Raw genomic sequence first — 26658 nt, forward strand, 5'->3', positions numbered from 1 at the left:
TGTTTTTTTCTCAACACTAAGATGACCATTGACTGCTCTGCCTCTTTGCACAAGGGAGAAAGATTAACAGTTGAAATGTGTCAACCAACTTAACTATTTCGTAATTAAAACTTGCACTTGTATCAAGAAATAATTAGGCTCAATTTCATAGGTTGAAATTTGTATTAAGAGGATAAACACCTTTTGTCTTGCAATTTTAGCTTAATTCTATACTTATGCAACATGATATGAAAAAATATATAATTGAAAATTAAACAAATTTTATATGAATTTGATAAAAATAAATATATATATATATATTTTATATTTGATGTATCGGTATAAATTATAACATAATAATTTTTATATTTGATATAAAATAAATAAATATTGATACACATCTTGCTAGATCTACTTAATTCCCCTCAATCACAGTGTTTGAGTTTCAAGCTGATTTTTAATGAATTTCTTAGCAAGAGTGAGTTCTACAGCTTTGGAATTTTGCTGAAAAACAGTAAGAAGGGACAGATAAGGAAATAATAATTCCAATGATAAGTCTAAAAAGAAGTAAGAAAGAAAAAGAAACATGATGCTTGATTCACTTTTTTCTTCACAAAATATTCCATGTAACGAAAGGTCAAAATTTGTGAACTACTAGATCTTCTTTAATCTAGTCTATCTTGAAGGATTTCCCTTCTCTTCTATGATATCATTATTGCTTTGCACCTCAAAAATAGAATTTTGTGAAGATAAAACTGAAGGTTATATGACTATATTATCTAAGTTATTGGAAAATGCATGCACATTTCAATAGGATCAATACTCTTCAAATTAAAAAAAAAAGCAACCGAAAGCAATTTGAACCTATTTTTGCATATGGTAGTCTCTAGCTTCCCCCTAAGCTTCATATCCGTCTTCAGTCAACCACCAAAATAACTTCTAACTCTTTTTGGTTCATTCAAATCAAAAGAATCATGCAGGCATCCAACTAAAAGGAACCAAAAATAAATGGGATTTCCCTTTAGCTGATGGTTTAATGCAGGCTTATACAGTTGAGGAAGATTGAAAACATAGTTGACAGGTTGAAGTTTTTGTTTAGATTTGATTGGCATTCCCGGATGATGGTTTGTTGTTTTACTGTTAAAGCCGGAATTAACAAATTAAAATGAGAAGCCGTAGAAAAAGTTTGCATATATGTTTGATTGACTCATCGACTTGCCGTCAATTTCAAATTAAGCACTTTTTCTTGGCCATAAATTCCAATGGGAGGGATTTCAAATCATTTCTAGAAAAACAACCAAATGGAAAAATTGACATTTTTGAGCTCATGGACCATTAGCATTTGGCTACCCCCTCCTAGCTTTTGACAATACAAAACCAATATGATAAAATTTGTGCTCCTCTTTTGCTTTCCTTTGAACATTATCTAATGCTGACATGGATGCAGTAATATTTATTAACAATTTTTGGTAACTGCAATCAATCTCTTCTTCTATTTCAGATTACATTAAAAAAAAAAGAATCTGATAGTTAATTTATTTTTGTAAAAGGAAAAGCTAAACATATCCGTTTCACACGTTTAACTTAATTAGTATATGTAAAATGTAATTTAGTTATGATCATTCGCAAATTAATTAAGATAATGATATGAAAATGAGAAAAATGATAAATTGATGATGTTAATTTAAGATAGTTTTTGTGGGTTAATGCTAATATGAATAGGCATGTACCAACCAACTATGTATTTATCAAATGTGTCTAAAATTCTTTGTTATATACCAAGTCACTACTCATATACCCTTTCTAAAATAATGTAGTATAAACTTGGCAAATTGCTAGTGTGCAGCCTGTACATTATGTTCTTTTCATTACTTTTGCTATCACCACCTTTTCTTTATAATGACAGATATATTTTAACTTGGTAAACAAAGATTATGTAATTTGAACTGAATTGGTATTAGCTGAGTAATAATATTAGTAGTACTATAACTTGATTTGTTCTTTCACTGGGTCATGGATGATGATCTTTCTGGCTAAATCATCAGCTAGAGCATTAGGTTTCCAATAATGAAATTTCCTTCTAAAGTTGACTCATTTTCATTCAACTGATTAATAAGTCCATGGTCTATCTTCTCTGGTTTTAATAAATCCAAGTTCACTTACCTAAAAAATAATATATTATTTGTTCTTTCAGTATAAACATGATTGAGTTTGCTGGTAGTCTCTCGTTTTATATAAATTTGCTTGAATAAACAAATTACAAATACATATCAATGAGATCCACATGTCCAATGAAAAAAAAAGCTGAAGATAGGAAAATAAAATAAAAAGCTAAGTCAATTGTTGTGAAAGGAAAAGGAAATTATTGAATTTAGCAGTAACCTAATTGATAAAGAGTTTGACACAGTTGGTTAAACTAAAAGGGCTCAAATTGTTGGTCAATAATGGGCGTAATGGACCCTTAATGGGCTTTAAAGCCTGCTTGTTCTTTCATGAAAGGGGGCAATTCAGACAGACTGAGATTGTTCAGCCCAAACCCTGGAAGCTTTGAATCTGTACGTAATGATCATTCCCAAGGTAATTATGTCTTAAAACTTAAATCTTTGATTTACCCATTACTAAATTGATGTAAAAATGTTCCCTTATCAAATTTAATTCAATGAAACCAATATTTGGTGTGATTTCATTTTTGGGTAATTGACTTTGAGGGCTGAAATGTTGAATCTTACCTATGGCGGGAAAATCCATTAACATGAAATGTCAGATAGTTACAAATCTCAGAACAAAAGCAGGTAAAGAAGTTTCAATACGATGACGGCTAAACTTGACTTGTTCCTGATAGGTTCATGTTTGTTAGCCTTTCTGTGAGGATTGTGCAACATTACCTTTCGCCAGATCAGATTCTGGTTATATGCATCATTTTGATTGACCATCCTTTGCATTTGTATGGTATTGGTTTTTATCCGAGCTTTATGACTCTCAAATTGTAGATATAGGTTTCATTTTGGTGCCTCCTAAAAGCTTTAAGTTCTCAATTTGTCACAGGAACTCATGTTTTTGGTTAGTCTTGGAGCTTTAAGCAACCAGGATTTACTAACTTTGTATTATTCCTCTTTTTTTGTTAGCATGCGTGGTAGGCTTAGAGCTCTATAGAAGGCTTAATCCTATTTTACATGTAAACTCTTTTCCTTGTTGAGGTATTTGACTATCTCAATTTTGCAGAATTGGAGTTGTTTTTGGGAAGGCAATATTTGGACCTTCCCTCGATGAGTACTGGAAAAAGAAGCTTCAAGAAGAGGCTGCTGAAAAAGCGAACGCTAACTCAACTTAGCTGATGTCTTTATTAAATATTGTCTGATCTGGTTGTTTCTGAAAAGTGGATAATGGGAGTTCCCCATCCAGTTTGCCATTGAAGATACTTGAGCTGTGTTCAAACATTTGCTACTGGTCTTGATGTTATTCGAGCTGATATACATGAATGCATTTTGTTCATTTGTTTCATACCAAAAAGTAGCTAATAATAGTGATTGGCAATAGATTTACTAATTACTAGTGAGAAGAACCAAGAATCAAATATCCCCAATACAAAATTGAACAGATAGATTCAGTACCCAAGAAAACGCTGCACAAATGGACCCAAATCCTTGACCCAAATCTAAAATGTAGGAAGAGTCTAGAAGAACCAAAATTAAGATGATAATGCACAAAGTAAGCCCAAAACAGGTGATGTCTTGCCGCTATGCTAAAAGGGGAAGATGTATTTATGGTTAGGATATGCATATAGTTTACTTTGCCACCAGCTGCAGCACAAGTGAAAAAGCAGATTTGATCCAAATTAGGATGGTCTTATCTTATCTAAACAATTGCAGGCATCCAAAAACACATAAGCAAAGAGAGAAAAGCAAGCAATTGCCATGCTATGATGCTCTGGCGGAACCCAAAAAATGGCTTATCCCCGCTTAAAGGATTCACAATTCTGTGGCGCATCCTGGCAAGCTTCATTGTTGTGCCAGCAGAGCTTATAGGTGGGAAAAGGTCATATCCTGGAGATGGTTATTATTCAATTCATTCAAACTACAGGGGAAAATAACCAAAGACAAGTTACTTGGCCGACCATTTTATATGTACGAAAGCAGCATACATTTAAGAGTTCCGTACTTCCCAGTATTGCCTCGATGGCTACATTCAATTAAATCAAGCAAATTTACAGTCGATATATGGCAGACATTAATGCTTCTTCTGGTTGCAGAAGTAAACTCGAAGCATTAAAGGCCAAAAGCGTAAGCAGTAGAATTCAAGGCAAAGCTTACTATACAAGTGTTGCAGAATGCAGATTAGAGATTGCCAAAAGCTATTGTTCTTCTTCGAAAATAAAAACTCAATTGAATCCAGTCTACATTGGTGGGAGTCCTCCCAAGTTTCAGCGTACGACACCTGCGTTTTATGACTGAAACTACGCTCTAAAATGGAGCCTTAAAATATTTGTATAGAGCAACATAATAAATAGCCAAATAGGTACAAGCAATGAAGCAAGATTCCCATTTCTTTCCCATTGTCTAACAATGTTATTAAATTATGAAAGCAAGTGGTTCACTGATGTGAAAAGAGGATTAATTTCCTGTTGTCAGAAGCAACATTGAAAACCTCTGGGAGAAAAAAAAAATTCACTAAAAACTGGTTTTGTTCTAGATAAATGGCAATCCATTTTATGTAGCGGGTTCTAAATATCACTAAAAAAGTCTAAAATTTTCCCCAAATGTACTGATTTCCTTCCAAATCTTTTGAGCAATCTTAGTTAAATTGTGGAGATTAGTCCTAGCTAAAGCAGATCACTTGGAAACAGCTACACCTCGCAAGTATTATTGCCTACTCGTCAAGCACCCAAAAATAGAAAAAAAAAAAAAAATCAGTAGTCCAACTGTAGCTCCAGCCCAGAAATTAAAGGAGTAAAGCTCAAAACCACCATGGTTTACCACGCCATCAACAACTACGCTCAGCTGACTGGGGAAAATAATGTCCTACATTTGACGCTGCAAAGTTCTTATATATATATAAAAAAAATGGCTAAATCCCCTTCCAAACATAAGGAACAAGCCTGGGACACTAAGAAAAATTCCCAGTCACAATTTGTTTTTTACCCACGTGGTGATCAACGGGAAAGCTGGAGCCCCTGAAACAGCGTGGTGACACGTGAACTACGGCCTCGTACGTGGCTAATCGTCATCGAGAGTCCCGGTCTTCCTACCTCCTCCTCCTACGTAACCCAGTAAAAAAAGCAATTTCTATATAAATTGTTAGGAAAATAAACCCAAAGTGCCAATGTGAAAGAGATCGGTGTTTTTGTTTTAGTTTTTGACTTTTTGGTTTGTCACGACTTTGGCTTGAAACAATTAACCAGCAAAGAAAAAAACCAAAAAAATTAAGGTTAGGATCACTTCGGAGGGTTTCCAAGGTGGGATATGAGTTTTTTTTTTTTTTTTTTTATCAACTCTCCATTTGTTTCGGTTTTGTATCTCTGTTACCGAGAAAAACCTTTCCATTCTTAGCAAAATCACAGGGAAAAGCATAAAAGATTTTGGGGTTCTGCAGTTCAACCCAATTTTTTCATATGTCTCTCCCTTTCCATAGAAAGGAACATGGTGACTATAAACCTTATCATCACATGCAATTTGTTTAGTATTTTCCTTTTTTTTTTTTTCATCTGTCTATACGTTTCTTCCTTAAAATTTCGTGTTTGAAAAACACTTTTTTTGGGGGGGGGGGGGGGGGGGGGAGGGTGGAGTTGTTTATATGTTAATATGTTTCTTTTAAACCACTCTTATGATTGTGGAGAATTCAAAGATTTCCTTTCCTTCATTTCTTGCATTTATTTTTGCATCGACATTATCCAGAATCACTTGGTTTTATCTCAATGACAACAAATTCAACAAGCCAAAGCTGCAGAAATTTCCATATCAAAGAAAAAACAGTTGTCTTTGCAAAGTCTAAATATTATCTTTTAAAAACCAAGCTGGACGCCGCTTGCTTATAATTTCCTCCATTTTATACATTGTTTGTTCACACGCTTCCATTTTTTACAAGTATTTTCCTGATTTGAATATTCTAAAACATCTCTAGTATATAAATGTATATTGATGCATATGCATGTTTCATGTTTCTTAAGACTTTACTCGAAGAAAACTTGAAAGTTGAAAGCTCTCTTCAGACATTAAAGAAAGAAGATGGAGATCGTTTACCAGCCCTATGTTGATCCTGAGTTTGAATCCCTTTTTGAAAGAATCCATCCTCCCAGGTATAGTACTGCAAGCAAATTACAATTAAGTTCGTCACTTTCTTTTTAATTTCCTTCAAGTAGGATTTATTTATGCTTCATTTAGATGGTGGACGAGAAAAAATTTATAATTGAAACCCTGTAAGTTTGGTGAAACCAATGATTTCTAATTAGCCGGGTTCCGTATTTACAGGGTTTGTATCGACAACGACGCATTCCGGGACTGCACGCTTATTAAGGTTTTATCAAATATCTTCTTGTTTAAGGTTTATAATATTAAAAGTAAATTTAATCTATATATGATATTTTTTAAGAAGATAAGTCTTCGTTTATGGATTTCATTTTGTTGGGTTTTGTTTAGTGTTTTTGGATAATGGAGTTGGTCCAAAAGTAAGCTAGAAAGGTTTAAGATTCCACCCATAGATGTGTGAAACCGATGGAGAAGCTATATATATATATATATTTATATGTGTGTGTGTACACCACCTTGATCAAAGATTTCATTTATCTTGGAATCAGGCACTATATCATTTGTTCTAATCTTAATCAAAGTTCATTAAAGCAAATCAATCTATTTGGAAATTAATACTAAAATATTTAGTTGGAAAGTTGGTAGCGCGTTAGATATAGAAGGGAGAGAGTTTTTTGAGGAACCGACTAGAGAACCATTAGAAATCGAGTTCCAAAGGAAAGTTAGACAAAGGAAAATACAATAAGAGCTAAAGATGTAAAATTCGGAGGAACTATTTATAGTTAGCATTGATTAATTTCTTTAGCTTTAGTGTCGGGATTGCAGCTTCATGCATGGCATGTTAATGTTAAGGAGAAGTCTCTACTATTAGAAAAATACGGACTGACGTAGTGATCATCTAGTTCTTAAAAGACCAGAAAACTTAAGAAAAAACAAACACAATTTCAGGAGGGCAAAATAATCTGTTTGCTATATGCAGTTCTTTTCTAACCAGGCTTCCGAATGGTATAGCATTTAAAAAGCAAGAAAATGGCCTGAGAAATTTAACTTTTTTTTTTCATGTCAACGTTCACAGGTGGATAGTGCAAACAGGCACTGGATTTTGCTAGAGATGGTCCAAGTTTTGACAGATCTTGACCTTGTTATATCCAAATCATACATTTCCTCCGACGGTGGATGGCTCATGGATGGTCAGTGCCCCCCACATCACCCTTTCATCACTTATTCTTCCCCTCCTTTTCTTTAATAATATAAAATATCATTTTAGTATCCACCAAAAAATATCAAAAGGATTTTTCATTTTTCTGTCCTCTTTCATTTTTTTTTCCATTGCTTGCAGTGTTCCATGTGACAGACCAGCTTGGGAACAAACTTACTGACGAGACCCTTATTCTTTACATTCAACAGGTCTCGCTTCTCCATATTTCTGTGATATTAATTATCTTACTGCAACATAAAAAAGCTTTGATTAATTAATTTATGGGATTTTGATTTGTTTTCTAACAAGGAGATGATAGTGACAGGCACTTTGTGACACTAGGAGGAGAGGAGGGATACCAAAGGAGCTACAAACATGCCTTAAAAGAGAGGTAAGGCCATGCCATGTATCAACAGAACATACAGCCTTGGAGATGACTGGGAGGGACCGGCCTGGCCTCATGTCAGAGATATCAACAGCTCTATACGAATTAGGATGCCATGTCACTGCAGCAGTCCAATGGACCCATAATTCCCGCATGGCCTGCATAATCCATATAGAAGATGGGATCCAGGGAGGGCCCATCATGGCGCCGAAACGGCTTGCTCAAGTACAAGAAAAGCTAGAGAGTGTAGTTGAGGCCCATAATGAGAGTGGAGAGCAGAGGAGTGTCCGGTTAACTGCTCCGGCAGCCGGTAGGACACATACAGAGCGGCGGCTTCACCAGTTGATGTATGCCGATAGAGACTACGAGCAGTGTCAAGGCTGCGATGGCAGCTGCAGGCACTGGAATGGGTGTACGAAGACTCATGTGACCATCGAGACATGCAGGGAGAAAGGGTACTCGGTGGTCAGTATGAGGAGTAGAGACAGAACCAAGCTATTGTTTGATACAATTTGTGCCTTAAGTGACTTGCAATATGTGGTGTTCCACGCAGCAGTTAGCTCAAAGGGCTCCATGGCTGACCAGGTACCTTGAAAAGAAGTTCTTACAAATGGCTTGAGATGTTTATCTTTCTTGTCATTTTTTATGGCCTTCAGGTTTGGTTAAACTGTGGTTTACTTCCAGGAATATTTCATAAGGAGGCAGGACGGATGCAGTTTGATTACACAGAATGAAAGACACAAACTTACACAATGTTTGATTGCAGCAACCGAACGAAGAGTCTCCCATGTTAGTGTCATAAAACATGCAACTTGTGCTTCTGCTTTTGGTGCTATAAATCGTATTTTAGTAAATTAGAAGTAACAATCATTTTACGGTATTTTGGTGCAGGGGTTGAGGCTGGATTTATGTACTCAAAATAAGATGGGGTTACTCTCGAATGTGACCAGGGTGTTTCGAGAAAATGGGCTATCAATAAACAGGGCAGAAATTGGGATACATGGGGAGAGAGCAGTCGGATCTTTCTATGTTACAGATGCTTCAGGGCATGATGTAAATCCGAGGACGGTGGAATTGGTGAGACAGGAGATTGGGGGGTCTGTTTTGGTGGTAAACAAGTCCCCCAACGGGACTTCTCGAGCTTCTTCATCAAGTATTAGCAGAAGCGGTAGTGGTGAAGTGGAAGAAAGGCCAAGATTTTCATTAGGAAATTTGTTATGGTCTCAGCTTGAGCGACTTTCAGGGAATTTCGGGCTCATTAAATCATGAGTAGTTCCTAATTCAGGAACTGCTTTCAAGCTGTACCCACGACCTTGTCTGTACATAAGTCTGCATAAATAAAATACTAGGGTTTTCTTAAAAAATATATTGTTCTCTTGGAAGTCAATGTCATCGTCATTGTTTGGTCTACATGTTAAGCTTTTCTTGGAACAGACAAATCAGTAAATGCTTACACTCGAAGCACAAAAGAAACATCATTCTTTGAATCTTTCTCCCATTTGTTCTAAACCTCCCCCAAGATCGCCTATATAATAAGTTTGACTTGGGAAATAGATATTATTACAATTAAGAGCTACATTTTAGTCAAGTTGCCTAAGTTTGTGAAAGCTCAAAAGCCAATGTGCTCGAATCAGCTTTGCCTCCAAAGCTAGAAAAGACAAAGTTCTATGAGCTTGCAGTTCGCTCAGGCTTGCATAAAACCAGCCCACCCTTGTATTTATCGTGTGTATTTGTATGTGTTTTCCTACTAATTCCATTTAAGAATCAAGAAGCCTAGTTATGAAAAGCCACATGATGCTTGTTCATTGCTAAATCTTGTAATATAAAACTGTTTTCTCAAATGCTTCGTCTTTTCTAGCTGCCACGGCACTCTAATCCTTTATGCATCTGTCCACAATAATTCACAGCATCTTCAACCCTACAGCAAAAATGTTTATTATGCCTTCCTGATCAATCAGCAATGACATATACTCTTGATATAACAGGTGCTGGATTTATTGGACATAAAATTACATGAATATTGCAACAGCACATAATTATCCAATTTTGACAGGGTTAAATGTACAAAACACAGTTTCCTGACCCTTAGCTCGGACTGAGGAAACCATACACAACATATTCACAAGGTTATAAGCAAGAAGATCTAGAATACAAATATCCTAAAGGTTTTTGGTTCACATGATCTCTTCGATGTCAAGCCAGTCATTTGATTCCTTGCTTTCAGGGTTACGAGCACTTACCTGCTCAGACCCAGAATGTTTATCACCAACACAGCTAACGTCTTTAACTGAGTCTATAGAGCTCCTCCCAAGCTGAACCCAATCTTTTGAGTCTTTTGTTGAAGAATCAGAACCCGATGTCACTTTCTTGTAACATATTGGCACATCATCATCATCCTCCAGATCACTGAAAGAAACATCCTCATCATTTCCAAGAGGGATTGCGATAGCACTTGTCCCAACTGCCTCCGAATTTTCCTCTTTTAACCAGTCATCACCATCATCTTCAAATTTCTCAATAGAAACTCCAGAGGAACCAGATGTCGAATGTTGATGTTTGGTCTCTTTCATTGGCTCTTCCTCAATGACAGACTTGTCAACAACCTGCATCTCAGCAGTCTGAACTGGGCGCTTTTCTGTTTCAATCTCAACAGGTACAGCAATAGCTGCTACTTCAGGTCCAGATGCCTTGAGTGGCATTGGTTTAGTTTGAGTGGGAGAAGGCACAGAAAGAGACTCTTCACAAGGTAAATGTGCCGTTATATTTGAAATGCCATTATCATAATGACCTTCCGCCATCTTTGCCTTAGCTTGGTACTGTAACCCTTTCATTAACATTGCTCTTGCTTCAACTATCTGCATGCAGGCCATTTAACAGTTAGAAATGCAGAAAGGAAAGAGAAAAAGAGGGGTGGGTGAAGGAAGCTGAATCACAAAGAAGACCCAGTAATCCTTCTCTTCATTCCGCATTAAAATTTTCTTTGACAAGCGTTAAATTGGGTTATAGTTGAAGGAAATGATGTGCACAAGAGTAATGAAAATCTTGATAGAAGGAGATAGAAGGGATTTGGAAAATGCGATCACTGCAAGGAAATGACAGCCCTACTAGCACAACTGAGTGGCAAAACCAAAAAAGCCAAATAATAGCACTCCTTTCTCGTGAGAGAGTATTGGTGAAAATGATGTTCAAAGTTGAAAAAGACATACACAGAACTAGATAAGCTTCTAATTTCCCATTGCACTGAAGAACTTTTTGCATCTAATTACTTTGTTCTTATTAGTTTTATTCTCGTTCTTATAATTCTCATTCTTATAACTGCGGAAGATGAAATTCCTGAAGTGACTCCTCAAGAACATAATACACATCACCTTGGAATCATAAAATCAGGGGATCAACCAATGAAAACAAAAGGACTCATGAACTTACTCGGGGAGTAGACAGAAGTTCTGCATCATGTTTATTTAGTCGAGGATGCAAAAGTACAAAATAGATCTTCCAAAAGCAACGCTCACTCATATATCCTGGGCAAAGTTCAATCCTAAGAGCAGCCAATCTTGGTGCAAGACGTTCAACAGCTAAAGCATGTCCTTGTTGTGCATCAGACATGTCAAAATCTGAGATTTCAAAAAAGATAAAGAAGCTTTAAATCAGCCAGCTCCATACTAGCACATAATTGAACTTGTATAGTGGCCCTTATGGAAAACCAAGTTAACATAGAGGCAGTGCAGTGATAATGAAATAGGCCACTAAATGCAGCTTCATATAACACAACAAAATATTCAGACAGTTTCTCAAAAGCCATAAGTTTGGAATACACTTTGTTTGCCATGTAAGCCATCTAAGTGGAAGAAAAGATATGTGATTTAACCAAGACCTAGTTCACTAAAAAATAAAAACAGAAATAGTCATGAGAATCATGAAGAAGCAGAAGAAAGCGTAACATAATATGACCTGAACAAATACTACCTCATACTCCAAAGGTTTCCAATTTCACACCTACAAAATTTATTGCACCAAGTGACAAAGAAATTCACAAATCATCACTAAAAAAATATACAGAAAGGTCTGACATAAGACTGATGAGCCGTTTTAATACCAATAAGCCATCAACTCGATTACCATAAAGCAGAAACGATATTAACACGCCTGTAATAAAGCTGCCAAACCTACCTATATGCGGTTTGTCAGCTAAATCTTATAAAGATAACAAACTTTAGCTGATTGACAAACCTCAACACATAACGCAACTTTAGCTGATTAAGAAACCTCAACGCATAAAGCAATTGGAAGACCCTTCAATAGCAAGCAGAAAGGATCAAAACTGAAACTTGTTTCATCTTCTCATTCCACTTATTTCAAAAGAGTTATACCATTCTATAATCAATAATCAATTATGCATTGCAAAATTCAGTAATCAGAGTCAATCATATAAAATCCCCAATTCGCAATAACAAATTTCCAAATTTAAAAATAAAAGGGACGAAAGTTACCAAAGAATGAACAAGAATTAAGCTTGTTTAAAATGCATATTACTATCCTAATTTTTTAATTAAAGCACATTAATCTGCGAAATTAGAAATTAAGTAAATTACCATCAAATTCTGATTCATCAGGCACGGGAAAGTCAAGCCAAGTTCGGGGATGCATCGCTATATCCCGAGCAAAGGCGACAACTTCTTCGGTCAAACCGACGACGTTTCCACTCTCGTATTTTTCAAGACTCTCTTCCTCGGATGATCCAAACAGAAGAAAATTCGAAGCGATCTTACCGAACTCCGAGACGGCAATGTTGTTAGACAGCTTAGAGAATCCGGTCTTGAATCTCCCGCCAATCTCCGATAAATCGCTACGGATTCCGGCTATCAATGCCTCATCGGAAAATTCATCCGCCTCATTGGACGGCGGCCGCAGAGATTTTTCCTCCTCTGTGTGATCGGGCGGTTGGTCCGATGACGGCGGAGGAGTCGGGGCGAGAAAGGAGGCGACGCCCCAGAATTGGCTAGTTAGGGTTTTTGTGAGCTCGGAGAGGTCTTCTTTGACGCCACGTGGAGTGTTGGGATCCGATGAGGAATGGGAATGGGAGGGAGAAGATAGGTTGGGGTTTGGATCGGATTCGGGTTTCCAGTTCGGAGCGGCATTGGTAAGGTCGTTGTCGTCTTCCTCTTCATCGAGTTTGAGCGAGTTGGCAATGGATCTTGCTAACCACGACATTTTTTTTTCTTGTTCTTAAAAGTTGTAATTATGACTTACAGTGTTGGAAGTGTTTTGTTAAACAGTGATGATAAGAGGAAACACGTGGCAAATTCTGCACCGTAACGGCACCGTATTGATGTCTTTTTCCCAGTGAAGTCTCTTAATGCTACGAAAGCCAAATATTTTCTTTTTTTTTTTTTTTTCTAGCACATACCAATTTTTTTACTGGAAAATATTTTACTAAATAGTATTTACTACAGTAGTAAAAAAATCCATTTCCTGCGATAAATCAATACTAAATTCAATTTTTTTAACTATTAAAATTAAATGATTGTATAAAAAATAAACTATATCAATAAAATTGATTGAATTAATAAAAATTAAATATTTCACTTATATAATTTAAATTTAATTTTTATTATCAACAATATCCGATTCTTTATAAATCTAATTTAAGTTTTTACCATAATCTGAGCATAAAATAAAATAATCTCTTCTCGTCTAATATTTGTTAATTAAAGAGAAATAAAATATAAAAAAAAATTTTACATGACGAAAAGAATGGTAGGAGATTAAACAAGGAGATATACGGTGGTCCGTTTGGCAAATGAATTTGGGCCTAATTTGGACCCAAAAGCGGAAGTCTCAGATTCAAGGGCCGCGAAGCAATCAATGTCTGAACAGGCGCGGTTTATGAAGAAACTGCTATTCGTGCCACCCGGGGTCGTCCCGGAAGAGGTAACAGATAAAATGATAGTGCCAGGGTCCAACATCGCACTCGGACCTTACGCGGGTCATTCTCAGATTAAGATGGTGGAGTTTGTTAATATTAGCGGTCGGGCTAAGGATTGTCCCAAAGATAACCGACCCGAGTTTGCCATTTTGGGTTGGTCTAATGTGGGCAAGTCTTCACTTATAAATGTTTTGGTTCAAAAAAATCAAGTTGCTCTCACTTCTAAGAAACAAGGTCTGTCCCTTTTTCTACTTCCCTTAAATTTCTGCTTTTTTTTTTTTTGCATTACTGTTTCTGAGTTGGAATTGTTGAATGTGCAGGGAAGACACAGCTCATTAATCATTTTTTGGTGAATAAAAGCTGGTATATAGTGGATTTGTCTGGTTATGGGTATGTTTGGCTATCTGCTTATTATTACGAGAACTTTTTTTCATGAATTCATGTTTAAGCATTTCAAATTCAAACAGTGGGTTAGCAAGAAAGGGATTGAACTTCCACCGACCATGCAACAAAAAAAAAGTTCCTTTCTTTCCCATGTTGGTTTGATACTAGTTTTTTTGCTAGTAAAATCTTTGAGCTGACTGTGATGTTAAACATTGTTATTATTAGCAAGCAATGGGGTGACTCTTTGGTTGTAGTTCCATGGTAGAAGTTAGAGTGATTTTGGGATATATTTCTATTGTTTTTCTGAGCTTTATTAGGCTGCCTGTATAAATCCCTCTCTTGGAAACTCATTTTTATGCCGTTTCTATGGAGGTTCTGATCCTGCATTATTCCGGTTTGACATAACTCATAGGTATTGATAAATTGAAGATTATGTTAATGTAAAGCTAAATACAGAATTATTTTTTTCATTACTTCATGCGGAACAAAGAGGATATTCGCATAGCCTAGTTATTTAGATTTCCATGCTCTTTATGCATGGCTGCTAGTTTTGGGCTAACATTTTCAGCCTGCAAAGGAAGCCTGGACTATTAAAGGCAGGCAGAAAGCAAATAAACAATACAGGATATATTTTACAGTTGGACTTTCTATCCGGGAGTGAGAGTTTCATTGCTGATTTTCACTTACAGGAAAACAACAGTCAGAGTATAGTTTGATATGTAAGTAAAATTGGACTAAGCCAGTATTAGGCTAACATATAACTACTAATATTCTAGTAATCTTTTTCCAGGAAACCAACAACCAGAACAATGAATCTGAACCCACTAGCCCAAAGCGCCATCCATGTGCTAGTAAGATAGCTTCGCAACCTATAGGAAGTGTTCCTCTTCAAGTCTCTTCAGTCTCTAATTTCACTTAATAGACTTGAAAAGGGCAGTTGTAGCGGAAATTTGTTGCTGTATTTTTGCAGCTTGCCACACAGTTTAGTGAGTTTTGCAAATAGCATGGTTGTGCAGTTTCCGGCACTTTAGCACTTTAAAGTGCATAGTCAGACTTTGAGTTTACCCTATAATAACCTTGTGTAGTTATGCTTTTGAACATTACACATTAATTGCTATTAACGGTATGTCATAACGTTTAAATATAGGAATCTATCGTTAGACATTGACTTTAGGAGTTGCCACCAATCGTTTTTATTTAGGTGCGATTAGCCACCTAAGAAATCTATCATTTCAGGGAACACCTAAGTTTAAGGGTCCTTAAAAAAATATGTTCGGGTCTACTAACCAGAACAGGGTTCGGGAGTTCGGTTATGTGTGAAGAAGATTATAGCACCCTCACAAAGCCCATCAAAAGATAGTACCAGCTTAATTTTGTATTATCCAATAAGCCTTAAAATTTTATCAAGTAATTAGTTGTTGAAAATTATTCTCAATTGACTCTAATACTTTTAGCAGAAAATTGAAAAAATCCCCTCACCTCAAGAGTATGCAAGAAAACTACTGTCTCACTTGCAGAGACTCCATCGTCAAATTATTTAACATTAAAAAAAATTCTAAAGAAATAAAAAAAAATGATTGCTTTTTTATAGGGAAAAATTGATACTTTCAACTTTTTTTTCAAAATTTTTTTTTGAAAACTTTAATTTCAAAGAAAATTAATACTTTTAACTTTTTCTCAAAAAGAAACCTTTTTTTTTAATTTATTTTTAAGAAAAATTGATACTTTCAACTTTTCCTCAAAAATAATTTTTTTTGAATTTTTTTTAAAAATAAAATAATAAAATAAAATAAACAAAGTAAAAATGAAAACAAATAAAAAGATAAAGAAAAATAAAAATAAAAATATTAAACAATTCTAATATAATAATAATAACAAAAAAAATAAATAAATAATGAAAAAAAAAATCTAGGAACGGCTCGGCTTGAGGCTCGGCTCGGCTCGGCTTAAGGAAGAAAAAACGGCTCGGAGAAGCGGCTCAAGGGTATTGGCTCGGCTCAGCTTGAGACGCAGGTCGCATGCAGGTCAAAAGCGGGTCAGCGCTCGGGTCGAGTCGGATCTTGGCAAAACGTGCAGATCCTCTAGTTTACTTAACGTAAAAACGATGTCGTTTTAGGAGGGTATATAAGACTGATTCCTTCATTTTTTCAGTAGAACCCTTCCTCTCTTCTCTCTCTTCCCTTCTTTCTTCTCTCCCTTCTCTCTAGAATCCAAAGAATTTCGGTTGAATATTCATCGAATTCTGAAAATTTTCGTCGAAATATGGATTTTTCATCAAAAGTTCATCGAAAAACTGATCAATTTCTGAAAATATTGTCAAAAACTGAGAAGTTGGCCGAAAACTTCAAACTTGACCGAAATAGTTGTCGAAAAATTCAACCTTCGCAAAAAAGTTCAACCGAAATCTGAAAATTTTCCAGAAATTTTCAAAAAAAAAATTCGTAAAAATTCGTAAAAAATTCTTACCGATTCTTAGAGCTATTCTAAACGCACCCAAATCTTTTTAGCTTTTAAATCCTCTCTGTATTTGCCTTTTCTCTCAGCTAGTAACTCTTTTTTCTCTGTCCCAGTCCTTTGATCCGTGGATCTATTTATAAGGATTGATCAGAAGAGTTTTTGATCAATCCTTGTTCCCTTTTGGATTGGGATTTAATCTTTGAATCCAATTCGGATTCTGATTGAATCCCGCACTCAAATTTCTATTCTAATCCAACTCCAATCGGGTAAAAGAAAGAAGAAAAGAAAAAAATAAAATAAAATAAATAATAAAATAATAAAAAAGATAATAATAAGGATAATATATTAATTAATAGATAAATAATAATATATATAAATAGATAAATAATAATACATATATCTATCAATAGATAAATAATAAAAATAATAAAATAAATATATATATTAATAAATAGTAATAATAAATAAATGAATAATAAATACATAAAATACAAAATAAAGTAAAAAAATATAAGAGATACAAAAATACAAAATGAAGTGGGCCTACTCATTTCGACCATGCCCAATTGATCCGAGCCTAGATCAAATTGGGTGTCTACAGCTGCCCCTCTTTGCACATTTTCTGTGAAATAAAAATTATGCAAAGACGTAGACACCCATTCAAGACTCAACTGGATTTTTTTATTTTTTTTCATTTCTTAAATTGTGATCAAAGCTCCTCTAAGTAGAGACTTAACGACTTTGAGAAACATAAACAAAGCTCCTCTAAACAGAGGTAATTTTTTTTTGTTTTTTTGTTTTTTTTTAATTTGATCAAAACTCCTCTAAACAGAGACTCAACGACTTTTGAAAAATAAATGGCTCCTATAATCAGAGGCTCAACGACTTTGAAAAATAAATTGTTCCTTTAATCAGAGGCTCAACGACTTTAGAAAAATAAATGGCTCCTCTAATCAGAGGCTCAACGACTTTAGAAAAATAAATGGCTCCTCCAATTAGAGGCTTAACTTTTGAAAAGTAAATTGTTAATCTAAATAGAGGCACCATAACTTTGAAAAGTAAATTGTTCCTCTAAATAGAGGCACCATAACTTTGAAAAGTAAATTGCTCCTCTAAACAGAGGCACCATAACTTTTGAAAAGTAAATTGCTCCTCTAAATAGAGGCACCACAACTTTAAAAAGTAAATTGCTCCTCTAAATAAAGGCACCACAACTTTGAAAAATAAATTACCCCTTGACAATCATGTCCAAAGGAGTTATAGATCGTGATTGAAGAAATTTTGTAATGGGAACTCAAAGATCACAATTTGAGTTCAACATTCATAGGTTCAGATTCGCAAGAACCTTTCAACTTTGTAAGAATTTACTTAAATTTGATTCTCAAGATTTTAGTTTCGTTTAAATTTACAAGATCTCAAGATTTTCATTTGCAACTTGTAAGACTCGCATCAAAGATCCTCATTTGAATTTTGGAGGCTCACATTCAAAAGTTCAAGGCCTTTTAAAGGTTCGCATTTGGCAAGCTTAGGATTCACATCCAAAAATTCAAAGCTTCTCATTTGAGTTCAAACGCTCACATGCAATAAAAATTTAAAGTTTTACATCTAAGTTCAAAGGCTTTCATTTAAAACATTAGAAGTTCATATCCAAAAGGTTGAAGCTTTGTATTTTGGAGATTCACATCCAAAAGTTCAAAACTTTTCATTCTAGTTTGAAGATTCACATTCGACGAACTTTAGGATTTCACTCCTCTAAGATTCACATTTTGAAACTCAAAGATTCTCATTTGAGTTCTCAAAAAATTCTCATCAAAATATTCATAATTTTTTTAAGTGACTCAAAAATTTACATGAATGAATGTTATGACCAAAGATGTAAATGCCTTCTTAATGATGCAAATACGGTAACCTATACTCTCATGCATGTCTGAACAAAGTTAATTCATCGAATTATGTGCATGTATTATTCAAGTGACAATGCCACCATGATGCATGTAATGCGAATGTCAATAATGTCATGAAATCCTAAATAATTGTGGTAATATGGCTCCCAAAATTCCATCATTTTGCATGTCTTTCTTGTTCAGTTTCTCAATACCTTGGAATAAGTTTCATCAATCGATCATCACTTGACCACCATTCATAGACTTCTCAGCACTAAAAAATTTCAAAACAAATTTCATCCACCATCACTGAGTCATTACTCATAGGTGTCTCAGCATTAACCATTCCAAAACAAACTTTGTCCACTGATTGTTTTCATTATTCAATCATAACTTGCAAGTCATATCGACCAATTCATCATTGCACTCATCACTTGGTTATATCACTTTTTAAGATTTGTCCCATCATATTCTCCATTTGGTCACATCATATATCCTTTCAAATTATCTCTTTTAGGTTTCTACCATTTCTTCATTTTGTTACCACTATTATCTTAGATTTCTTTTTAAATGAATACAAGACTCGTTTAAGCACATATTCATTCATTCATTATCATTTCAATTCTTGACAAACACAATGCAATCAAGCATTTTCTCAATTCATTCTAGGGGTGTAACAATAAGAGAACACAAGGTGAATTATGGTAAAGATAATTAATGAAGAACTATTTTGGTACAAAACAAATGGGAAAGGAAATAAATTGGATACATATCATTGGGATGAATGGTATATCTAAACGATGAAGATTCAGATAATTCTCAACATTAATCTAGGATTCTTTTTCAAAAACTCATTTCATTTACTATTAGAGTAATTTTAAGCTTGACGAACTTTGCCCCGTCTTTGAGAGATCTTCAGATATCTTTGATCTTCCATCTATGTGAACCATTTGACCTTGATCTTTTTATACCAAAATCACCCTTTCAAGTTTTCAATTTGAATCTCTTTTTTTCATTTTCCCATTTTTTTTCTTTTTTTATTTTTTTTTCTCATTTTTCATCCATTGTTGATATCTTTCACACATCAAACTTTAGAGCAATGCATCATGATTCCATTGTTTCATCATGAATATGTCTTTGCCCAATATATGATCATTCAATTTGAGCATTCACACTTGATCCAAATAGACTTTTCAATGTTGTAATATAGGTCAAGGTGAGGGGTCATAAAAGAAATGGATATAATAGGCTCAAAACATGTATTAAAAAGGTTCAAGACCAAAGGATCATTTAATGCAACTTGGTATTTTGCCCTCACATCATTTCACTATTTTTTCTTTCCTCACACAAAAGATTTTCATTATTTTACCCCCAAATCATGTGTGACATTTATTTTTTCTTTTTCTTTTCTTTTTCTTTCCATCTTTGAGACTTTTTGTGATATTTTTTTCAAAGATTGCCCCCCAGTGTAGAGGGTGATCATTGGTTGGGGTTCTTCAGAAAAAAAAATCATAATAGGCTCAAAAGGGTAATAATAAATAGTTTTTCGAATGGTAAAAGAAATATGACCATTTTTCATCTCAATTGTGAATACTTTTTTTGAACATCATCTATTGAACAAAACTCATGAACCTATATAAAAGATTGCATATCTTCAAGACATATCTCTTTTATCTCTGGTAACGGCTTACCCTTTTTTTTTGTTCAAATCATCTCCTCATATTAATGTAGATGAGTTCTCAAAATTAAATCCCAAAATTATTGTTATCATTATCTAAATATTCATCATCTGAAATTTGAGAATGAGAATATAAATTTATGAAAGGTAACAAAGCATGGAGTAATGGTCAAGTGAAAGAGAAAATGTAATGAAATGTATTAACTTGCCTTTATCAAAATGATAACAAATGAAGTCATATTGCAAAAAGAAATCTAACATTACTCGAAAAGAAATCTTAAAATGACAAAAAAACTTTCAACCAGCCTTATCTCCATTCTTCAAAGTTATCCCCCTATATGATCAGGTGAAGAATCTCTATTGACATCTTGCCCCTCAATTCATTGTGACTCTCCAGACCTTTTCTGTTCTTGACTTTCACTCAGAGCGCTAACATTAGGTGTTGTTGCTTTTCCTTGATCAAAACTTAACATTCCATCATTGATCAACTGTTGCACCTTATGCTTTAAAGCAATGTAATTTTTAGTAGAATGGCCAGTAATTCCATAGTGGTAGTTACAGTAGGCTATAGGATCATACCATTTAGGATAGGGTGGCTTAAGGGGCAATCAAATGGCTGAGGGTAATCAAATGGCTATTATAGAGTTCTCGATATAACTTCGTATAAGCCATGGGGATTGGATCAAATACAAATTTTTTTCGAGTAATTCGTTACTCTCGTGAACCACTTATTGGGTTAGTAGGACGAATTTGGACTCTTGCAGGAGCTTGAATGTTAAGGTTATATGTAAGATCTTGAGGGCTAAAAATTGATCGATATGTGGATGAATAAGGTAGTTGTGGAACTAGCTGGTATGGGTAGGATGAGGTATTATTCACAGTAGGATAGTATGGAGAGTAATCTTGGGGTGGATAAGGTTAATAACCCCTGAATTGTTGTCTATCAAAGCTTACAGCTTGAGCTTGAGCTTCTTTCTTTTCTGATGCCTTCTTGGTTTCTCTTTCTTTCAACTTGCCATTTTTTATGGTACTTTCAATAATTTCTTCAGAGATCACCATGTCGACGAAATTCTTTGTTGCATTTCCTATCATTTTTTCATAATAGGGAGACTTCAAAGTGCTAACAAACAACACTGTAGTTTTTTTCTCAGTCAGAGGAGGCTGTACTTAAGAAGTAATATGCCTCCACCTCTGGGCATACTCTTTAAATGTCTCATTAGCCTTTTTATCTAGGTTTTGTAAAGACAAACGATCAGGGGCCAAATCCATGATATGTCGATATTGACTGATAAAATCATGGGCCATGTCACTTCAAGAACTGATGCAAGTTCTGTCTAACTGGATATACCACCTAACAATAGAACTAGTAAGACTGTCTTGAAAAATATACATTAGTAGCTTTTTGTCATGAGCATTGGCTGCCATCTTTCGACAATACATGATGATATGAGTTTTTGGGCACTTTATGTCATCATATTTTTTAAATTCTGGTACTTTGAAGTTAGGAGGAATGACCACATCAGGGACTAAGCAAAGCCCAGCAGCATCAACTGAACCATAGAAACCAATTCCTTCCACAACGCGTAGCCTTTATTCTAGCATACTAATTTTAGAGTTTTCCTGAGTTTCCACTTTTATCTTTCTCTTATTTTTTTCTTTCAGTTCATCCAGATCAGGGATTTGAATTGGTTCAACTATCTTTTCAGTAAAGACAGGATTCACATAGCTATGGTAATGCCCTGGATTAGAAGTTGATGGCATTCCAGGATATATAGGATATGTGAAGTGTTGTGGTGGAACCTATTGTGTAGACTAGGCTTGAGGTGGACCAAAACCAGGTGGAAATAGAGGGTTAGTCATTTCTTGCAATATAGGACCTTGTTGGCTTGTGTTCTCTTCTACTCTTTTCCTCTTATTTAACTTGTTGATAGCATCCAAAATTTTACTTAACTCATTCTCAATCTTTTCCTATTCTTTTTTTAGCTTTTCAAATCTATGAGAATTTTTTTGCTCCATTTGTCTGGCTCTGACTCTTGTGTTATATCGATGGATAGGGTTATCGCTAGATAGAGCTATCCTTGAACCTTTAGCACCACAATTATGATTAGAAATGCTATGCTATGCTTTATGTATGATACGTTGATGGATGAATGAAATGTACATTTTCATGAATGAAATCTAATATGAAATGAATGCAGATGATAATGTTAAAACATGATCCTGAAAATAATACATACATAAAAAATCAGATAAAAACATGGTCAGTTTCATAGATGAATTGAAAGTGATGTCGATGCATAATGTTACATATGATAATGAAAATGATGCACAAAGTCAGATAATCAAAATGATTAGATAAACATTCTTCTTGTGTCTTAGTTTCAGGGTACACCTATCATTGGGTAGAAAGGGCTCTATCTTAGGTTTAGACACTTCTAAGGTTCACTATATGTGGTTCAAGGTTAAAGTCTAAAGGTTTCTAAATTGCTCCTTACATCATTGCCCATCATAGACTAGTAAGGCACCCTAATCCTCACCCATTACAAGCTACAAGCGAAAAATGTTCAATTTGAAATGGAGTATTTCGCTAGCCACTGCGGAGGCATTAAACTTCACAAAAACAATAGGTACTTTACTCCCTCCTAGAGGGACGAAGGTCGGGTATAGAGCTCATGTTATGCATATGCGTATGAATGACATAATTAATAAAGTAAATAAACATGAATGAACAAAAAATCTATACAAAAGGTTCAATTTTATTAGGCTTTTGGATAACACAAATTTATTTGTTGGCCTGACTCTCAGAGTCTCTAGCGGAGTCGTCAAGCTATCATAACGTTTAGATCTGGAGATCTATCGTTAGACATTGACTTTAGGAGTCGCCACCAATCTTTTTTATCTAGGTACGATTGGCCACCTAAGGAATCTATCCTTTCAAGGAACACCTAAGTTTAAGGGTCCCTAAAAAAATAGGTTCGGATCTACTAACCAGAACGGGGTTCGAAAGTTTGGTTACGTGTGAGGAAGGTTATAGCACCCTCACAATGCTCATCAAAAGATGATACCAGCTTAATTTTGTGTTATCCAATAAGCCTTAAAATTTTACCAAGTAATTAGTTGTTAGAAATTATTCTCAATTGACTCAAATACTTTTAGCAAAAAATTAAGAAAATTTCCTCACCTCAAGAGTATGCAAGAAAACTACTGTCTCACTTGCAGAGACTTCATCGTCAGATTATTTAACATTAAAGAAAATTCTAAAGAAATAAAAAAAAAATGATTGCTTTTGTACAGGAGAAAATTGATACTTTCAACTTTTCTCCCAAAATTTTTTTTTGAAAACTTTAATTTCAAGGAAAATTGATACTTTCAACTTTTTCTCAAAAAGAAACCTTTTTTTAATTTATTTTTAAAGAAAATTGATACTTTCAACTTTTCTCCAAAAATATTTTTTGAAACTTTAATTTCGATGAAAATTGATACTTTCAACTTTTTCTCAAAAATAATTTTTTAAAAATTTATTTTTGAGGAAAATTGATACTTTCAACTTTTCCTCAAAAATAAATTTTTTTGAATTTTTTTTAAAAAATAAAATAAACAAAGTAAAAATGAAAATAAGTAAAAAGATAAATAAAAATAAAAATAAAAATATTAAACAATTCTAATATAATAATAATAACAAAAAATATATAAATAAATAAATAAATAACGAAAAAAAAATTGGGAACAACTCGGCTTGAGGCTCGGCTTGGCTCGACTTAAGGAAAAAAAAACGGCTCGGAGAAGCGGCTCAAGGGTATCGGCTCGGCTCGACTAACTGCTTGAGACGCGGGTCGCACGTAGGTCGAAAGCGGGTCAGCCCTCGAGTCAGATCGGATCTTGACAAAACGCGTGGATCCTCTGGGTTACTTAACGCAAAAATGACATCGTTTTGGGGGGTATATAAGGCTGATTTCTTCGTTTTTTCAGTAGAACCCTTCATCTCTTCTCTCTTTTCCCTTCTTTCTTCTCTCCCTTCTCTTTAGAATCCAAAGAACTCCAGTTGAATATTCACCGGATTCTAAAAATTTTCGTTGAAATCTGGGTTTTTCGTCAGAAGTTTATCGAAAAACTGATCGGTTTCTAAAAATGTTGTAGAAAACTGGGAAGTTAGCCGAAAACTTCAAACTTGACTAGAATAGCTGTCGAAAAATTCAACTTTCGTCGAAAAATTCAACTAAAATCTGAAGATTTTTCAAAAATTTCTAGAAAAAAAATTCACAAAAATTCACAAAAAATTCCTACCGATTCTTAAAGCTATTCTAAACATACCCAAACTTTTTTAGCTTTTAAATCCTCTCTATATCTACCTTTTCTCTTAGCCAGTAACTCTTTTTTCTCTGTCCAATCTTTTGATCCGTGGATCTATTTATAGGGATTGATCAGAAGAGTTTCTGATCAATCCCTATTCCCTTTTGGATTGGGATTCGGTCTTTGAATCCAATTCGGATTATGATTGAATCCCGCACTCAAATTTCTATCATAATTCAGCTCCAATCGAGTAAAAGAAAGAAGAAAAGAAAAAAATAAAATAAAATAAATAATAAAAAATAATAATAATAAAGATAATATATTAATTAATAGATAAATAATAATATATATAAATAGATAAATAATAATACATATATATATCAATAGATAAATAATAAAAATAATAAAATAAAATAAATATATATTAATAAATAGTAATAATAAATAAATGAATAATAAATACATAAAATACAAAATAAAAGTAAAAAAAATAAGAAATACAAAAATACAAAATGAAATGGGCCTACTCATTTGGACTAGACCCAATTGATCCGAGCCTGGATCAAATTTGATGTCTACACGGTATATCAAATACTCACCACATATGTAAACTAACCAATCCAATCAATTGTTCATTCCCACCTTGTTAAGTTCTCATTTTGGACCGTTGATAAGAACTAAGTCCAGTAAATAGATGTAGTATTGAAATAGTTTTTCGTGTTGTTTAGGCAACCCTGCTTGGAAGTTCCTTCATGATGACTAGACTTTTTGCGTGTAATTTTTCTTCAGTCAGATACAGACATTTGATCCTTTTTCTTTTTCCTTTTTTTGAGGAAAAAAAAAAAGCAAACTTATCCAGTTGATGCAGAATTTCATAACTGTTCTGCTTTACATATCAAAAGAAGATAATAATTAATAACAGTTATGCTTTCAACAAGAATGTAAAATAGTTAACCGCCTGTAAGCATCTTGGTTATGTGCAGGATGAGTTGATAACATCTTGACATAGAATATAACGCTTGAAAGGTTCATTTGATTGCAGTTTTGCTAGAGCCTCGGATGCTGCTCGAACAGATTGGTCTTCTTACACTAAAGGCTACTTTCTAAAAAGAGATATTCTGGTTGCTGTGCTACTTCTTATTGATGCAAGTGTCCCACCTCAGAGGATTGATCTAGACTGTTCTAACTGGCTTGGACGCTACAATGTAAGCATGTCGTTTTGACAATCTTGATTTCTCTTGTTTAGTGACACACCGCTTTAAAGTTAGCGGTTTCTTCCACAGATTTTTTTTTGTTCCTTGCTTTATTTCAGATACCAATGACTTTTGTCTTTACAAAGTGTGACAAAATGAAGGCAAGCAAAGGAAAAAGGCCTGATGAGAACATCAGGGACTTTCAAGAACTGATTAGAGAAAACTATAAGCAACATCCCCCATGGATCATGACTAGCAGTGTCACTGCTCTAGGCAGAGAAGAGCTTCTGCTACATATATCACAACTAAGAAATTATTGGGACCAGTAGGAGCGGAACTGTTAGTAAATTGATGTGTAAGGTCAGTCTTAAAAGTATATGAAAAGAAAAAATTGATGAAAACTTTATTGTAATGATTCATGTATTACAATGAAGCTTAAAGCCTATTTATACAAAGGTAAAATGATACAAAATAAAAAATACAAAATAGAAATAATCACTAAATCAATTCCTAGAATCAACTAAATCAATATCTAATATTTTTTAAATTAATATCAAATCAATTTAGAATATTACTAAAATATTGCTATAATAATATCATCAATCTAAAATATTATCATAATATTATTAATATATCATTGACACCCCCTGGCAAACTTAAAATGGTAATATAGAGGCCAACTTGAGTTTGGAAACTTGGACAAGAAATAGACCGGGTGGAAGTGATTTGGTGAAGATATCTGCTTTTTAATTAGCACTGATAATAGAAACAAGTCAAAAAGTTTGAGCAAGCAAATGGTGACAAATGAAGTGACAATCAATTTTAATATGTTTAGTATGCGCATGAAAAATATCATTGTGAGCTATCTGAATGGCACTTTGATTATCAGCACTAGAATGATGAGAAACACCCATATCTTGAAGTAGCCATCGTAATCATAAAAGTTTTGATATGGCATCTGCAAGAGCTTAATACTCGGCTTTAATGCTAAAACAAGACACCATAGTTTGTTTTTTACTTTGCCAAGAAATAAGAGAAGAACC

At 34.3% G+C, this 26658-nt stretch overlaps 3 protein-coding genes across 4 annotated transcripts; 2 read left to right on the forward strand and 1 right to left on the reverse strand.

The window, feature by feature from the left end:
- The first annotated feature begins 5348 nt into the window (after positions 1-5348).
- On the forward strand, positions 5349-9291 carry LOC111317040 (ACT domain-containing protein ACR1-like). 2 transcript variants are annotated; one of them, XM_022919347.2, is made up of 8 exons: positions 5349-5431; positions 6143-6271; positions 6444-6489; positions 7297-7411; positions 7561-7628; positions 7745-8389; positions 8489-8593; positions 8696-9291. In XM_022919347.2, the coding sequence occupies exons 2-8, from the start codon at positions 6201-6203 to the stop codon at positions 9071-9073; spliced, it is 1428 nt and encodes a 475-aa protein (XP_022775082.1). In that variant the 5' UTR covers positions 5349-5431; positions 6143-6200; the 3' UTR covers positions 9074-9291. The 2 variants fall into 2 exon arrangements, with proteins under 2 accessions (XP_022775082.1, XP_089609762.1); XM_089753636.1 differs by lacking the exon at positions 5349-5431 and having other exon boundaries at positions 5817-6271.
- Positions 9292-9777: 486 nt separating this feature from the next.
- Positions 9778-13055, reverse strand: LOC111317039 (uncharacterized). The gene is made up of 3 exons (XM_022919346.2): positions 12397-13055; positions 11231-11418; positions 9778-10659 (listed from the first exon to the last, which is right to left on the reverse strand). The coding sequence occupies exons 1-3, from the start codon at positions 13013-13015 to the stop codon at positions 9979-9981; spliced, it is 1488 nt and encodes a 495-aa protein (XP_022775081.1). The 5' UTR covers positions 13016-13055; the 3' UTR covers positions 9778-9978.
- Positions 13046-26089, forward strand: LOC111316433 (GTP-binding protein At2g22870-like). The gene is made up of 5 exons (XM_022918382.2): positions 13046-13116; positions 13582-13964; positions 14051-14120; positions 25465-25627; positions 25735-26089. Exons 1-5 carry the CDS (start codon positions 13046-13048, stop codon positions 25942-25944), a joined length of 897 nt encoding a protein of 298 aa, XP_022774117.1. The 3' UTR covers positions 25945-26089.
- Positions 26090-26658: the final 569 nt, after the last annotated feature.

The sequence above is a fragment of the Durio zibethinus genome, chromosome 24 (assembly GCF_047325235.1).
Source record: "Durio zibethinus cultivar Kanyao isolate XHJ-2024 chromosome 24, ASM4732523v1, whole genome shotgun sequence".
Taxonomy (NCBI): domain Eukaryota; kingdom Viridiplantae; phylum Streptophyta; class Magnoliopsida; order Malvales; family Malvaceae; genus Durio; species Durio zibethinus.